Source organism: Pinus tabuliformis, chromosome 8 (assembly GCF_031772625.1).
Source record: "Pinus tabuliformis cultivar Carrire ecotype Pingquan chromosome 8, CPIR1, whole genome shotgun sequence".
Classification (NCBI taxonomy): domain Eukaryota; kingdom Viridiplantae; phylum Streptophyta; class Pinopsida; order Pinales; family Pinaceae; genus Pinus; species Pinus tabuliformis.
In genome coordinates, this window is record NC_142294.1 from 1890565392 (window position 1) to 1890583746 (window position 18355).

General features: G+C 38.7%; 1 protein-coding gene across 1 annotated transcript; it reads right to left on the reverse strand.

Moving 5' to 3' along the window:
- Nucleotides 1-1298: 1298 nt before the first annotated feature.
- LOC149243941 (uncharacterized) lies at nucleotides 1299-4141 on the reverse strand. The gene is made up of 3 exons (XM_089374669.1): nucleotides 3963-4141; nucleotides 1794-3710; nucleotides 1299-1671 (listed from the first exon to the last, which is right to left on the reverse strand). The coding sequence occupies exons 2-3, from the start codon at nucleotides 3561-3563 to the stop codon at nucleotides 1468-1470; spliced, it is 1974 nt and encodes a 657-aa protein (XP_089230795.1). The 5' UTR covers nucleotides 3564-3710; nucleotides 3963-4141; the 3' UTR covers nucleotides 1299-1467.
- Between the last annotated feature and the right edge of the window lie 14214 nt (nucleotides 4142-18355).

Consider the following 18355-nt stretch of genomic DNA (forward strand, 5'->3'; position numbering starts at 1 on the left):
TTGAACCAGTAACTAATCCTTTTGATGACCTGCCCCTCCCAATCTGTTTATTTATGATCTCATCCCACGAAAGAGTAATAAGGATATCCCGCCCATGAAAGAAAGACGTCCCACTCCTACTAGATATAGACCAATTCTATATTTCCGCTTGTGATGAATCGGGCCAAGGAATGAGGAATCTGGGAATAATTTTGACACAGGTTATACTAGATATGCCTGGAGTATATGACAAAATTGATTTGTAAGCCCCAATGTAAAGCTGTGAACCAGGCACAGATCTTGAAATCAATATAAATATTCTCATTATTGTTTAAAAAAAAACCACACTTCCAAAGAATAGAAGGTTTGCTCCGGAGGGAATAAAATCATTTTGGAAAATTCTACTCATTGTAAATTGTGTTGAGTAAAACAGAAAAGTGATCCTCAATAGAGGAGGTAGGAGGCAATCATCTACTGTAGAAGAACAGAAATCCCAACATTGAAACCAACCTCCCACTTATTCTTATTCTGATATGGTTCTCAAACCTTAGACAACCTTCTTTTCATTTACCCGTCTTTGCTCTTTTGGCTAATCCATAACTGCATTTGTTGATGAGTAGAAAAATACTTAAACTGAATAGAATCACCACTGAGAAGTAGGATCACTCACACCATGCGTTCATATATGGTCAATTGTGTATAGCAAATAAGTACCTGACTGGCTTCATTCATCTACTTTTTTTGTTCTCGTGTTCCATGCAAAGTAGTCCTAGATGAACCACTGTGACCTTTGTGAATGGATATCCCTTACTAGAGTAAGCAACTATCTTTGTTGTTCTTTGTCAATCATGCATGCAATGACGCAAAAAATATACATACGAATATGGTGAGGATGAAAGCTAAAATTGAACTGTTCCATGCAGAGTAATACCAGACAGACCAATGTTGCACGAAGCGGAAGCGTTTTTTGGAAGCGGGGACGCCGAAGCATCATTTTCCAAAAATCTAGGAAGCGAAGCGTCCGCGGAAGCGTCTGCTATATATATATTTATATTTATATTTATATTTTTTTGCATTTATACTCAAAACAAACATCCCAAATACCAAATTAATTGTAGAAGACATGAAAACATGCATATTTTTGCATAAATCAAGATAGATATGGCATCCATGATTCCATTGTAGTTACTAGTATGTACAACAATCATCTATATTCTAGCTATTACAAACATACATCAAATTTTTAAGCATATTATAAAACATAAAACATTTAAGCATATTATAAAACATAAAACATAGAGCATATTATGATTTATCTAGCAAGTGAGCAACTGTCAACATTTGTCATGTCCAAAATTCAAATAATAATGTTTACAAAATATGTCACTTGGTCACCGCCAAGCCAAAAAGGTTCAAAATTCAAATTCACAAGTCTACAAGTCTAATGAGTAATCTATGACAAAAAGTAGTAGATTGTGAATATATCTACTAATCTCTCCTCCTTCCACCACGAATAGAACGTGGTGGCGGGCCTCCACGTGGTGGCAATGAAGAAGATGGTGCCTGTGGAAGTCGTGGCACTGAAACTGATGAAGAACAACCCCCTGCTATTGGTGTTGAACCATGGAACTTAGGAACCAAGGGACCAGATGGGGGTGGGGGTGGTGGCATATCAACACGGTCATCATCATCCTAGAATCGCTCAAAAAATTCATGCAAAAAAAAAACACTAGTTAACAAAAAAATTAAAAAACATGAATTAGAGAAATGCTTTATAAGGGAAAATTGGAAAATTCATACCACAATGGACATACCTGGATAAGAGCATCCTCTAATTGCTCTAGTCGCAACACTCCATCCTCCAAATTGGGCTCCTCTGGATTCTTGTCCCAAATCAACAAGTCTTTATTAGACTTTGCATCTTCACAGTAATGAGACAACAATCGCAAGTTGTAATGAACATAAACCAAGCTCTCTGCCCGGTCTAAATTCAACCTGTTCCTTTTAACACTGTGGATGAAAGAATAAGAGCTCCAACACCTCTCTGCAGAAGAAGTGTTTACCACCTGTGATAGCACCCGCAATGCCAAACTCTGTAGAAGTGGAGTACCCCCTCCATGCATGTTCCACCACTCAAGAGCAGAAAAAGTCTCTCGATCTTTAATTGCATGCATGCTCCCAAATGGACCAGTGTTGAGCGTATAGTTGCTCACCTGTCTCCGTACCAATGCAGCGTCCTCCTCATCAGGGATTAATTTACTCAATGCAGCCATATATTTTTGGTGAACCCCTTGATCTCGGTGTGGTTTTCTCCTGCTTCCCCCCCCAGGTGCTGGTGTTGAAAGCCATGATGGATGATAGTATTTAGGTGTCAAAACATAGGCTAATGCATGCAATGGAACATTTAGCATTTCCCATCGGTTTTGCACCTCTACACGAATATAATTGTACAAGGTGATATCTCTAGGCTCAACAATGTCTTTAATCTGCCCCAACATGCTATCCATTTGCTCATACACCTCCCCAATTACTGGTCGATCTGAATCTGCAAACTTGATCATGTAATAAATTGGTTTGGTGAATTGCAAAACATATTTAACCTGTCCCCAAAAGTAACTGTCAAGAACAGTGTCCTTGACTGCATTAGCACCATCTATGTCAGTGTTAATTTCATCCCATGTTTCAGCACACACCAGATTAGTTAAAGCTTGTCTCACCTTCACTAGCCGCCTAAAGGTGAGGTAATAACTAGCAAATCTTGTCTTTGCAATTTTAAGCAATTGCAACTTGGAGTAAGTGCCATAGAAGTAGTTTACCCTTGTATGCCCTGTGATGAATTTAATGAGCTGCTTCCCTCTCCTGTAAACCTCAGCAATCCACCCACATTCTTTGTGTTTCACAATATCATGCATCAAAAGGTTCAATGTGTGAACCAGGCACCCAGACCAAAAGATGTGTGGATGAGTACGCTCAATAATTTTTCCTGCTGCCTTACAATTTTCTGCATTATCTGTGATCACTTGAACCACATTATTCGGACCAACATCTTTGATTGATTTCAATAGGAGATCTGCAATGTTTTGTGCAGATGCAGTGATGGAGGAGGAGTCATGACATGCAATAAATACTGCACCACTAGAAGAAACACCAAGAACATTTATCAAATGTTGGTTTCTAATATTTGTCCACCCATCTGATACAATGGATACCCCAGAATCTACCCACTCATTTGTAAAACGTGTCAAAGCTCTTTGAACCTTAGCTTTTTCTCTTTCTAATAACACTGTTCTAGCTTTCTCATAGTTGGGGGCCTTGTATCCTTTTGGGGCTTCATTGATGGCCTTTACCATTTCATGCCAATAGGGAGAGCGAAGCACATTGAATGGTACACCGCAAGCACAAAGAAAACGGACTATCTTTCCATCCACATCATCCCTCCCAGCAACATTAAGGAAATCCCCTATTGTTCTTCTACCTCCAGAGCTTGCAGAAGTACCATGAGGAGATGAGCAACTACCAAATTTAAAGGTTGCACTTGATTCAGAATGAGTTTTTTGTTTCTTGTTTTTTTGTTGTGCAGCCATCTCTATTTGGATGTATTTTCTTCTTTCTTCAGTTGAAATGTTTGGGCAAATTTGTACCCCCACAGAACCCTTTTTTTCATCACTGTCCAGCACCCCACAAAGATGCCTCCTCAGACGGGTATATGAACCACAATATGGTTTTCCTCCCTGACAACCATGAGGGCACACAAATTTGTAATAAGAATATCCGCGATCCCATTGCAAAATTAAAATAAATGAGAGCTGGTTTTACAGGAAAGAACTCAGTAAAGCAGGAAAATGAACGTATCACCCATTTCATTAACTGCCAACTTTTATCCTTTTATGTGAACCCTAAATTTATGGAATTAACAACCGAGAATGAACAGCCATATTTTCTACAAAAAACCGAACCAGAATGGAAGGGGGAGAGATAGTTACACTAGACAGGACAGATTCGACTCCGGCAGGATTTCTCACGGGCAACTGAATTTTTCCGCATTTTTCCCGTTCTGGGCCTCTACCTGTGGGGATTCTGTGGACCAGACCACAATGACAATGAAAGTTGGTAAAATTAAAAAACACCACGCGAAAAAAGAAAGTCGAAATGCCGGCACAGTGCGCACCTGTAACAGAGCGATTAGCCACCCATGTCTATATTTGTTTTTAACCTTGGAAAAATATTGGCGCCAATATTGTAATTAAAACAGTTTAGGAATTCTCAATTAACGGAGACAGGTGAGACAAGGAAGTTTGGAGAAGCCCTTACGTATTTTTTCCTGGTACTAGGGGAATTGGTAGATTTACTCTTCTTATGTTATAAGAGATTTTGGTTCCGCATTGAATGGCGAGGGAGTTTTCTATATTTTTTAAGTTTAATGCAACTTGGTTAATGGAGTGAGTTTCAAATTTTGAAACGAAATGAAATAATATTTTAAAATTTATTAAATAAAAAATGATAGGAAAGAGATTTATTTTGTGGAGAGAGGTGCTTAGTATTTATATTTTTAGGTTACGTGATTTTATGCTTATATATTTACGGTCATAGTTATAATAATTAATTGATTTATTTATTGTTAATTATTAATTAAAAATAATTAATTGATTTATTTATTGTTAATTATTAATTAAATGATTTTTTATCATTTTATATTGTATATAATATAAATAAAATAATTATTTTTATAATATTTAAATTGTTTATAGTTTTGAAGGTTAGTTCAGTTGATTGAGTTTTTGTTATTAAAGTATTTTTATTATTTAGAGGTCATAAGTTCAATTCTTTCATTTTCGAGGTTATTAAAGTATCTTTATTATTGTGTCTAGTACAAGTATTTTGTGGATGTAGTAGTCATCAATCTCTTGAACCAAGAACCACATAAATAAATAAGTATATATGGGGTAACAATTTGGAAGGGCTTTTTGTCAAATTTACATATAATGTAATGTTAGAATTTAGGGTTATAGTTATCTATTTGTGTTGACTACTAATTACTTATCCTTTGTTTAAAAAGATGAAAAAAGCAAAATTAGTTATCTAATATTGCATATAGCATAAATAAAATAATCGTTTATTTATAATGTTTAAATTACTTCTATAACAAATATTATTATTTTACATGGTAGCCCATCCCCTTTGATTGTCATATATCCCAAGACGGAACACAATACATCCAAATACATGTATTATGTTCTCTCACACTTGCTCCCACTAGCCTCACCCATGTCTAATCAACCTCATCTACCCTAACACCACGTGGTGCCATAGCCCACTCCTCCCTCGTGTGAGCACTCAGTGGCAGCAAGCAAAAACGATGACATTAATAGAGTTAAGGCTTCTGTGATCCATATCAATTTAGAGAAAGATTCTTCGGCGAAAATCACATGGAATCTCATTTGTCGACGCGTTTCGAACCAACTAGTGTGGTTCATCATCAGGACAAGTTGAAGAAACAGATCCAGTCTAGCATGATAAATAGTCTAAGCAGAGACTCCAACGGCTACAAAAGATTAACGGCTACAAACCATGCAATAGAAATTCAATACAACTATCTAGCCAGTTACCTTGACCTCCAATATGTCGAGTCTTCTCAAGAGCTTATTAAAAACCATTCAAAGATCTAGTGGGCATCATTCTCTCACAGCAAGAAATGGCATGCTAGAAACAAATTTCGCCCTTCCGGATCCCTCATTCATGCCGAACTTGAACATCAACACCGTTCTTGGACTATTGATGGTCAAAGATAGAAAGGAATGTTGTTGGCTAGCAAGCACAACTCCATAGTGACAACCTTTTCGATTTTACCAGCAATTGGCATCCTAATGTAGTAAAAAAAAAAAAAGAACACTTTGTCAACTGGCTCTCATTTCATGCAGTTGGCTCGTCATAATTATAGTGTAACTCTGTTATGAACGATGGCACTCTCCCTCGAACAAGTTTGGTTCTCCCTCCTCTGGATTTAGTATAACACTTTCTCCCTTGCATTTGTTGGTGGTGTTTGGCTCTCTTTCTTGACATCGATGTTTTCTTCCTCACTTCTTCATTCTTCACTCGCCTCCCCTTAGGGACTCTCGCTCTCCCTCCTGACTTTTTGTTCTTGTTGACACCACTCTTTACTGACATTCTCTCGCATTGACCTCCCTCTCGCCTTTGTGGGCAACGGTTGACCTTGAGTCCTGGTTCATTTCTCTGACATGGCCTTGTTTAACCACTTTCAGCCTCTCCTTTTCCCTTGCCTATTATATTCCTGACATCCTTCCTTTTGTCCTTTGGCTTGGTCTCCTCCCCTTTGATGCTCCCATGCCTTGTTAGCAAGATCATGTTAGACGGGACATTGCTTATTTTCGAGAGCGGGGCAGTTGAGGAAGCACTATAACCCACCACAGGTTGGCTTAAGTTGTTACACACTTTTAGGATATAACAACAGCCCCATCCAGATGAAACTTACAGGAGCTAAGAGGGAAGACCCAACGGGACCTTCTCTCAGACATTGAGGTACTTGTTGAGTTGGTATATTTGGTGCCCGACACGGGCCACATGTGAGACTACTTTAATCGATACATGCATATTATGGACCTGTACTGCCACATGAAATTTCTCATGGGCAAGGTTCTATTGGATCATTGTGAGCAACAAGAGGATGTCATCCTCTCCATGGAGCATCTACGCCAACATATGGCAAATTTGGATCAACGTCTAGAGTGAATCAAGAAGCACCTCGGCATTCCCCCCACCACTGACCACTCTCAAGGCAGCAATCAAGAGTGAATCCAAGTCACAACTACAAACTCATATCCTAACTCCTAGTTTTACTTTTATGCTATGTATCTAGTTTTCTAGCCTTATGGTAGTTTTATTTTGTTTCATGGCCACTAAAGGCCAAACAATAGTGCACGTATGTCTTATTTTGAACTTTTTGAAAACTTTTTGTCTTCATCCTCTCTTTGAAGAGTGCACTTCTAGATATGTTCTTTCCTTCCTAGTGACAAACCAATATAAAAATACTACCTCATTATGTCATCTCATGTTTTTGAGGCTATAAAATTTACTCCAAAAAAAAAGGTTTTATTCTCTAACTCCACCATAATGTAATGTTACAATCTTAGATATCCTAAATTTTAAGTTTTAATCTAATTTTACATTCTTAGGGTGTTTTAAACTTTTAAATAGGTTTCATCCCATCAAATGCCATGAGAAAATACTATGGGTTGCCCAATAACATGGGTTTCTAAACATCGATGATAAACTTATTAATAATCAAGTTGAGATTAACTCAATGTTAGTCTTTCTTTCTCTCTCTATATATATAAAAGAATGGTTGCACAGTTGTGAAAATTAATATGGATTCATTGAATTATTATACAATTCTTTCGAAAATGAAAATCGCTTTATTGTACCATTTAGGTATTTATTGTTAATTACAAAATATTTGGTTTGACGACATGAAAGAGAAATGAATTTTAACAAATTGATTAAAATATATTTAAAAAAAATTACGTAAACTCATTAATATCAAAAAGAATTTAGTCACAAACTCAACTGGTGAAAGAGGCTTCATAAAGATGTTAAAGACATCATCATCTATCTTGCAATAAATAAGGTTCACAACATTTTTGTGCACTATCTCAAATAATGAGTGTTATGAACCTTGCGCCTTAAAAATGATAAGAAACCAATAATTACAATCCTCTTTAAGGGGGGAACCTCCATTTACAATGAATAGAATGTACAAGACAATATTTGATGATCCTAAGACTAGGTCTCATTAGTATTTATATAGGAGACAAAGGATACAATTATAATAAAATGGGACGATGGGAAGTTCTAGCCTACATAACAATGTAACAATAGAAATGTAATGACTCAATATCTTAGGGCTTAATAAAAGGTTTTAGGGTTAGCATGGGGATTATATACGGATTAACATGCCTCTCCCCTTCAAAGAAGTGTTGTCCTTAACACCTGACTATATGTGGATGTTCTTGCATGAACAACTCATCTTCCCATGTCGCTTATTCACTGGTAGGTTATTCCATTTGATGAGGTGCTTAGTAATTGGTTGATATATTAGCTGCTTAGTGCTTGTTTTGAAGACTATTTCTGGATCGAGTATTATTTTCCCTTTTCATTAATCTCTAGTAAAATAATTTGTTCCAATGTTATTGGAACTGAACTGGTGATCGAATTGGAAAACCCTTTGGATCAGGAATCGGTTGGAACTAGATCAAAATGTTGAAAAGTAGTGAGTGAAGGTCTTCTTGACTCGTGCCTTAGTCAAGATGACCACGATCAATGTTCCTTAGCATGCACAAGTTCCTAAGGAGTAGGACAAGTTCATGAAGCAGTTTGTCTTATGCGCAGAGATTGGAGAAGCAATAAAGCCAATCTCCAAGGTGTGGGTTATATTTTGAGAAGGACATGTGAGAGTCTCAAGTTCTAAATTGAGGCTAGGACAAGTTACAAGAGTCGGTTAGACTTTGTCAACTAATTGTTGAAAAGTGTGCAACAAGAAATGCTTGTTGAGAGTGCAACAAGATGATGGAGCTTAGTGAAAAGAGTCGCCTTCACTAAGTGGGCCCGCAGGCTATTTTTGGCGCAAGTCTATTTTTAGACTATGTCTATTTTTAGACATATGGATCATGTCTATGGATGATTGATCAAGTTGGGAAAAATAGATGGACTTCTATTTTTGATGAAAGTGTGAGTGATCACAGTGTGAGTGATTACAGTGTGAGTGATCAAAGTCAAAAATATAAAAGTCAAATATTATTATCTCACAATAATATTTGGACTATAAACTTAATCTTATTCTCTTGGAGCACTTCAGTTTGAGCTACGGAAGTGGCACATGCAGCTGTCAGAAGGAAATTCGTTTTTCTTATGAGTCAGTTGAGTTGTTGCATGCATGACTTCAGTTAGAACTCAAGTGAGTTGAGTTTAGTGGACTGGAGGTACAGTTGATGGAGTTGTGTTCAGTTTAGCTTTGTTAAACTGGTTGTATTTAGTCTAACTGATCAATAGACTAAAGATGAGTTGGGTGAATTAGTTATTAATTAATTCACAAGTTATTAACTCATAATGCAACTATAGAATACATCAGTTAACTCAGTTGCATGTCAGTGCATGTTCAGTTCAGCAGGGACAAGTGTTAGAGGATCAGATTGCTATCAGTTGTGACTATAGCTGTGCATGATGATTTGCACAATCAAAGGATTGAGTATGCCAATGAGTTTGCTCACGTATCTTCATGATATTATAGCTGTTGCTCACGTCCAACATAGTGTGGGTGACTATTTTGCAGTGTAAAATCGAGTTTGGGAAGCAATTCTCATCAGTTCTCGAGCAGGTTTGAGCAGTGGAGGCAGGCAAGCAGCGGGAGAGATTTGGAGATCAAATCTGAGCTGTATTGTGTGTAACAGGTGGAGATACTTGTGAGAAGTATTATGCTTTGTATTGTTACATGATTCAATCAATATAATATACAGATAGTGTGGGGTTTTTAGCGAGATGCTTTCCCCGGGATACATACTGTGTTTATGAGTTTGATTGATGCTTCTATGTGTGCCTGTGGATGTTTCTGCTTCTGTAATTTGATGATCAACGTAGAGGAGATTATGTATTATACATGTTCCGCTTAAATTGTATGATCAGGATAATCTCTGTTGAATATGTGTCATATTATTCAAAATTTCTACATGGTATTAGAGCTGGTTGATTTGTAGAAAAAGTTCTACATGGTATCAGAGCTAGATAATTGTAGAAAAAGTTTCTACATGGTATCGGAGCAGCTTGATTTGTAGAAGAGATTTTTACAGGATATCAAGCGAGGATTGATCATCAGATCTACTATTCAGTCACGAATTCTAGATCGGAAGCAGTTGAGTTTTTGTGCTGGTGGAATTCGAATTTAATTCCAAAGCAAGAGATAAAACTCATAAACATTCAGTTCGAGAATGGAGATAGTATGCCCCAGTATCTCACGAGGTTCACTCAGTGTCGAGATGAGCTGGGAAGTGTGGGGGTTACTGTTGATGATGAGGATGGTGAGTCTAAGACTCCTTGACCTTCCTAAGAGTTGGCATAGCTACCAGGACTCGGTGAATGGAAGGGAGAAACTGCCAAATTTGGAACGACCATGGTCGGATTTGATGCAGGAGGAGATTAGACGGAGCACCAGAGACGGTTCTTCATCCATGCAGGATGAGGAGAACTGTGCCTTAGCGAGTAAGGTGAAGAAGGGGAAGGAGAAGGTTTCTCTTTCTGAATCTTGTTCTTCCAGTGATGGGAAGAAGGTTGACAAGTCGAAGGTGAGATGCTTTCGTTGTCACGAGATTGGTTCATGGGTCAGGAACCTGTATGCTCTTGAGGTTCAAGATGCATGCAAAGCCTTGAGCAGCAAGGCAACTGATGGAGACTTGGTGGTTGAGAGGGAGCGTATATTACCTCTCAACATGCAGAGCCAGAAGAAGTCTCAGACGATTGTGGAGGAGCCACGATTGGTGCAGCAGCTTCAGGAGGTTGTGGAGCAGCCACAACAAGGGAAGCTGAGAGGAGATCGAGTAGAGACATCTACTCATCCAGAGACCTCCAGTAGGGGGAAACTTCAAGCCAGGTGGGCTGAGGGATCGCATGCATCCATACCTCCAGGTAGGAGGTGGGGTGATGTGGATTGATTGTCCTAAGGAGGAGGGGCAAGATCCTTGAGGTACCCAACCTCTTGGATGAGACCTTGCTACGGGAGCCCCGATGCGTAGTAGCAGGAACTGACTGATTGGGTAGAGACAGATGCGGATGGAGCGGCAGAGAGAGCGACAGTGCAGGGAATCCCAGGACAGCGCATAGCTAGCAGGCTGTAGCAATGCGAGAGGCACAAGTGTTTTGCACAGTGTTAGGTGGCACAGAGAGGTGTGCAATGGTGCGAGATGCATGGAGATGTTGCAGTAGCGCAGATGTCAGAGAGGGAGCACTTGTCAGCAGCAGGTAGAGCTTCAGCATCAGAGGATGTTTCTATCCCAACAGGGAGGTCAGTTGGGAGGTGCAGTGCGGATGCAATGCTGGGAGATAGAACCAGCAGCAGCACGGATGCAGTCAGAGATCAAAGTGACAGAGGCTAGAGCAGTCAGATACTGAAGAGCACAGAGATGCAGAGTTTCAGTTGACAGAGGCAATAGCAGTCAGAGACTTTGATGACAGAGCAAGTGGACCGGCCAAATGTGTTGCATGGAGAACATTCCAGAGTTACAGGATCGGGTTTGAGAGGAAGCCTTTCTTGTTGAGAGGGAGTGTTGAAAAGTGTGCAACAAGAAATGCTTGTTGAGAGTGCAACAAGATGATGGAGCTTAGTGAAAAGAGTCGCCTTCACTAAGTGGGCCCGCAGGCTATTTTTGGCGCAAGTCTATTTTTAGACTATGTCTATTTTTAGACTATGTCTATTTTTAGACATATGGATCATGTCTATGGATGATTGATCAAGTTGGGAAAAATAGATGGACTTCTATTTTTGATGAAAGTGTGAGTGATCACAGTGTGAGTGATTACAGTGTGAGTGATCACAGTGTGAGTGATCAAAGTCAAAAATAGAAAAGTCAAATATTATTATCTCACAATAATATTTGGACTATAAACTTAATCTTATTCTCTTGGAGCACTTCAGTTTGAGCTACGGAAGTGGCACATGCAGCTGTCAGAAGGAAATTCGTTTTTCTTATGAGTCAGTTGAGTTGTTGCATGCATGACTTCAGTTAGAACTCAAGTGAGTTGAGTTTAGTGGACTGGAGGTACAGTTGATGGAGTTGTGTTTAGTTTAGCTTTGTTAAACTGGTTGTATTTAGTCTAACTGATCAATAGACTAAAGATGAGTTGGGTGAATTAGTTATTAATTAATTCACAAGTTACTAACTCATAATGCAACTATAGAATACATCAGTTAACTCAATTGCATGTCAGTGCATGTTCAGTTCAGCAGGGACAAGTGTTAGAGGATCAGATTGCTATCAGTTGTGACTATAGCTGTGCATGATGATTTGCACAATCAAAGGATTGAGTATGCCAATGAGTTTGCTCACGTATCTTCATGATATTATAGCTGTTGCTCACGTCCAACATAGTGTGGGTGACTATTTTGCAGTGTAAAATCGAGTTTGGGAAGCAATTCTCATCAGTTCTCGAGCAGGTTTGAGCAGTGGAGGCAGGCAAGCAGCGGGAGAGATTTGGAGATCAAATCTGAGCTGTATTGTGTGTAACAGGTGGAGATACTTGTGAGAAGTATTATGCTTTGTATTGTTACATGATTCAATCAATATAATATACAGATAGTGTGGGGTTTTTAGCGAGATGCTTTCCCCGGGATACATACTGTGTTTATGAGTTTGATTGATGCTTCTATGTGTGCCTGTGGATGTTTCTGCTTCTGTAATTTGATGATCAACGTAGAGGAGATTATGTATTATACATGTTCCGCTTAAATTGTATGATCAGGATAATCTCTGTTGAATATGTGTCATATTATTCAAAATTTCTACACTAATCATTCACAAGTTCAATTTCCCAAAATAAACTTACCAACTTTAGTTGAATCGAATTGCTTATAAGGAGTTTGAAAGGCACAATTGTAATCAATTGTTGAACATGAGTTTTTGTGTAAGCTAGTTACTAGGAAGAATGTATAAGGAGTGACCTATATGAAACCTTTTGATAGAGACAATTCTTGTTGTTGTGCGCTATGAATTAGGGGAAATTCCTAGGAAATAGGAACCATTGTTGCGCTAGGAAATAGGAGGAGATTTCAAGGATCAACATAAATAAATAGAAGTTGAGCAATGCAAAAATTCAAGAGCTGGGACAGGATTTCTTGCAAGCAAGTTTAATATATGAATTAGCAGTGAGAATAGTGAGTTCTCTAGTGAAACATATTGCCTTGTAATAAATTATATTTGCTCAAACTTTTCAATACAATTTCTACAGCTAGCAAAGGGTTTTCCCAGTTCGGTTCCCTATAAAATATTGTGTTCTTTGCTATCGTGTGACTGTGTTTATTTCTATTTCTATTCCGATGAAAATTGGTAGAGAAATTTTGTCTTGGTGCAATGAAATTGTTTTCAGGATTGCCATCATAGCAGTTGCAAAATTTCAAGGAAATTCTACATGGTAGCAGAGCAAGGAACAACATAAAGGCCATCACATAGAGTTTAGATTTGTGAAGAACAGAGAGCAGATTTGTCAATAGCAATCTTTGGACAAGGAGGATGGCGTACCAAGGACGAAGAGAAAATCATTGTCTAGAGGGAGCATCAAGCTTCATCTCTTGGAAAGGGAGGATCATGATAGTATTGAAGGATAATTAGGTAGGATATTTTGTCAAGCAGGCTATACCATCACCCCAAGATCCCCAATACTTGACTCAACACACTAAGAATGATATCAAGGCAACGAGGATTATTCTAGAAGCGGTCAAAGATCATATAGTTCCTCGTATCCATGGGAAGAAGGCAACTTTTGAGATTTACAAAACTATTTTAGAGTTATATCAGAGAATTAGTGATGCGAGGAAGCTTTCTCTTAAGGAGAAGCTAAGGATTATTCAGATGAAACAAGGAGAGCTCATCCTCTCATATCTCATAAAATTCACTCAGGTACGAGATGATCCAGGAGGTGTGGGTGTCATTGTACCTGAGAAGGACCTTGTGAGTTTTGCTTTACTAGGACTTCACAAGTCTTGGTATGGGTTACAGAATGTTATCAATGGTAGAAAGAACATTCCTAGTTGGGTAAGGTTTTGGACTGACTACATCTAGGAGAAAATCTAGAGAGGAACCTGAGATAGTAGATTAGCTAAATCTGAAGATGAGGAAAATTTTGCTTTTGCAAGTAAGGCCAAGGGCAAGAAAGGCAAAGGGAAGGTCGAGTATAGTTAGAAGGGTGAGAAGAATAAGAAGGGTCTAAGTAAGATAAAGTGATTCCATTGCCATGAGTTTGGGCACTATGCTACTAAATGTCCAAAACAAAAGAAGGGATCTTGTAAGGATCATGTTATTACATCAAGCAAGGTAGATGGGTTTGCTTCTCAGTTTGAGAAATATTTCTCATTGATAGCTTGCATGGCAAGCTTAATAGGGAGAAACACATTGTATATTGATTTTGGAGCCTCTTTCCACGTGACCAGTAACCTTGAGTACTTCAACTGTGTAGAGGAGAAGGACATGCAGGTTCATATTGAGCTTGGAGAAAATGGAAAATATGCGACCGAGGGAGTTGGTATTGTCATCTTTGAGAGGGAGTTTAGGAACTCTCTCCATCTCAGAGTTGTTCTCTATGTTCCAAGGCCGAAGAAGAACTTGGATTCAGTAGCAACCCTTGAGGACAAGGGATATGATGTCATCTTCAATAGAGGTAAGGCTTACCTCAAGTACTTATCTTCTTGAACAATGAAGCAGATATGCGTGAGGATGAAGAACTTGTACAAGTCGTAGGTAGATACTTGTGCAACCTTGAGCAACAAGGCAGGTGGTGAGCAAAGTAGAGATTTTGGAGAACTTTGGCATATGCACATGGGACACTTACATCATGGAGCATTGAATATTCTTCAACAAATATCCACGGGATTACCATCATGCAACTTTGACAAGAATGGAGTGTGCAAGGGATGCACACTTGGAAACTATGCCAAGACTTATTTTCAGGGTTGAGACAACAGAGCCAAAGGTATGATGCAAAGGCCAACCAGGTTTGAGACTTCGACGAACCACCCGACCATAGATTGGATGAACCAAATATTTCTTTCAGCCAATCACCCTCATTCCATATTCCGAGCATGAATGTGGGACTTAAAACCAAACTCAACAAAGGCTTCCTGAGTCTAGACCACCTCACCCTCATCAATAGAACTAGATTTTACCGCAATCCATCCTGGATCACTAAGCCATAAAAAAAATCATGGATGCCATCGTATTTCTCCACCTACACTGTGAGGAATTCTCCTATCTCCTGATCTCTAGGCTTTACCTCAATCCATAGTCCGATCCAAGGATCACTAAGCCATAACTGAGACACTAGTCATGGGCTCTACCGCAATCCACACCGAATCACTAGGCCCTAACTGAGACTCCATCAACTAGGATTTACCATATATCCCACCATTCACTCACAAGGATTACTAGGCCTAATCAAGGGCAACCACCTCTAGGCTTTACCGTATATCCCTCCATTAATTGGTTGAGGATTTCGAGGCACACAATACCTGGATTTACCGCAACCCACATTTCGGTTTAGGTGTCACTAGTCCAATGGGTTTAACACAATCCATAGTACGGTTCAGGGATTGCTAGGCCATGTGTTCCTTCTTTCAGAGACCCACCTTACTTATCTTCGAATACATCCAGAAATCAAGCTCAACCAAAACATGAGAACCCCATCACACCATGACTATCCGGATATGGTAAGGCTAGGCTAAAAACATTGTCACACCTGGAAAAACTCATGCCATGACAAAAAAGAACCACTTGCAATACCATGCATGCCAAATCTAGCAAGGAAATCACACATGAAAATCAATACTTGCAAATAATCCTGCTATAGATGCTTGATCTTGCTTGTCCTTGCTTGCTCCTCCGTTCCTCTTGCCTTCTTTTCCTTTCTTGATCCAATGCCAAAGTGCTCCAAGAAAAATTTAAGTGTCCAAGAGTGTGAGAGAGAGAATAATGAGAGAGCTCCACAACTGAACTAACAAAAGGTACACTGACCAAGCCTGCCCACTAATCCTCAAAAACCTTTTTATCAATGAGACCTCTATTTTCTTCAATTTCCATTATTTTCCTTCATTTTCCTCCTCACATGCAACCTGTGACCTTTCACCTTCCTTTTCTCCTAATTTCCATTATTTTCATAAATAAAATGCCAATTAATGTCTCATGCCTTTCCAAAGCCTTTGCCATTACCTTTGCTAATTTCCTTAGCGATAATAAACCGAAGTGACATCCACTAGGATGTTTTTCCCACCATTCAGCTTGGAATACGTGTCCCATGATCATGGTCTTATAATTTTTTACATGATTTTTTAACTAGGGTTGTTACATCTTGGTAAACTACTACTAACATCATTGTGTCTAGCTCTCTTGAATCATAAAGATTCTTGATTAGGTGTTTCATCATTAGATAAATCTACCCTCCTCATATTTTGATTACTCTTGTGGAACCGTGGAAAGGTTCTTTGTGAAAACCCTAACTTAAGGGTATGTCGATGATTATGTGTGAAACCCTAACCTACTTAGGGTTATTATTGAAATCTAGAGAAGATGTTTGATGCTTTGATAATGTGATGTTTGGGGTTTTGGTATAGTTATGGAAAAACCTAACCTATTAGGGTTCAATGGTGATGTCTGAAATCCCAAACCTTTGAAGTATTGATAATTTAGGGTTTGCTATGTTTTGTATTGAAACCCTAGATCATTAGGTTTGGTGGGGTTTATAAGCAAGACCCTCATTTTAGATAGTGTCCTAAAAATGAAATCCTCTGTATATATGTGTTTGTCTAATCGAAACCCTAGTATGGTCAGGTTTGTTATATGTCTAAATTTAATATATTGATATTCATGTCATTAGATTTGACTAACACATGTTATGATATGCTTGTGCATTATGATGGAGTCCTATATATATATGACCTAATTGTTGATGGTCATGAGTCCTAGGGTTTGGAACTAAGCCCCAGTCAAAGTTTGAGTCTCTAGGACGATAATGTTTGTGAATTCTAGGAGTTTTGTAACTAAACCTTATTAGAAGTTCAAATTCTGTAATATGTGATGACTAGCGTGATAATCTAAAACCTATGAAATATTGTTGAAATTTGAATATGAGCTATGATTGGTTTTTATTTTTGGAGCATAACGGTTCATGCATGAAATCTAGGATCTTGCACTAAATCATAGTGGAAGTCTAACATATGAGTTCTAAAGTTGTTCGATGCATTGTAGAACTATATTTGTTTGATTTGATTTTAGGGTTTGCAATATTTTGTAGTAGAGTATGTCATACCTCTGGAAGAAATATTTAAGCCTTAGTTAATGAAATATGTTATCTTAATTGAGGTGATTGAAGTCTTGATGATGAAATCTATGGTTTATGACATGTTGTAGCTGCTGCAACACCCTCCAAAATCCTGGCTTACACTCAATTTCAGATCCTTCCTTGGTCTTTTACATTGTTCTTGCAAACACTAGAGCTCATTTCATGAGCTTTCTTGCAGTTCTTTGGTCCCATTTTCATGTTGGGTTAACTGTCGTCTTTTGGCATGTTTGGTTGTCGTGCAATTTTTGAAAACCTATTTTTATGGTTTCAAAGGTCGGTGTTTGTGTATGTGAGTTGTCTTAACCATGTAAAGATCTATCACATCCATACACAATGTCTTGAGAACTGTCGCACAAGTGTTGTCACGGTTGTCTTAAAGCCTATCTTAAGTGTCGCACTTGTCGTACCATGTCACGAGGCAGTCACACAAAGGGAAATGATTTATTAATGTGTTCGAATGATCTATGTTGTCATGTCGTCAAATTATGTTGTGTGTGTGATCACAATCAAAGTTCACCACAGTTCATCACTTATTCCATACTTAGCCATTTTTGGAAAATATTCTCGACCGAGCAACTTAGCTTCACTAGGCCCCAATTAAACTGTGCACTACGCAGTCTCAACCCTCTAAGTTGTGACCTTTCTGCTTGGAACTGCACAATGTGCAATCCCTTTCTCCCAGAGCTGTTGCACTACACAATTACTGTGCCTGACTCCCAACCTTAACCCCCATAATTGTGCAGTTATCTATCCCAGCCTACCTTGAACAACACTTTGCATCTTCAACCCTCAAGCTCTTCCACTGGTTGTTGGAACTATGGAATGCACAGAAGCCCAACCTCCCTTGACATCCAAAACTATGCAGTTGACTTTCCTAGTATCCATTCCCTTCGCCAAACCTCATTGTCTCCAGAAACTACGCGGTCTTATCCTTCAGGCCTCCTTGAGCTGCACACTGTACAATCTTAGAGCTTAAGATCTCCCCTTTGACTGCTGGAACTATGTAATGCACAATCATTAAGACCCTCTCCCCAGCCTGTCACTTGTCTCAGGCTCAGTTGATGGATCATAATGCATCATCTTAGACTAGGGTGTTTTCGAATTGATGTTGTATCGTCATGAGTGAATTGCAGGAACATGTACACTATCATGTCATGTCAAGATGATGGAGAAGGAGAAGAAGGAGGGAAGCATGCTTAAAGAATCTCTTGTAGCTGAACTCACAAGTGGATCAATTGAGATAAGTGTAGGGACACAAGTTTGCAACCACCAT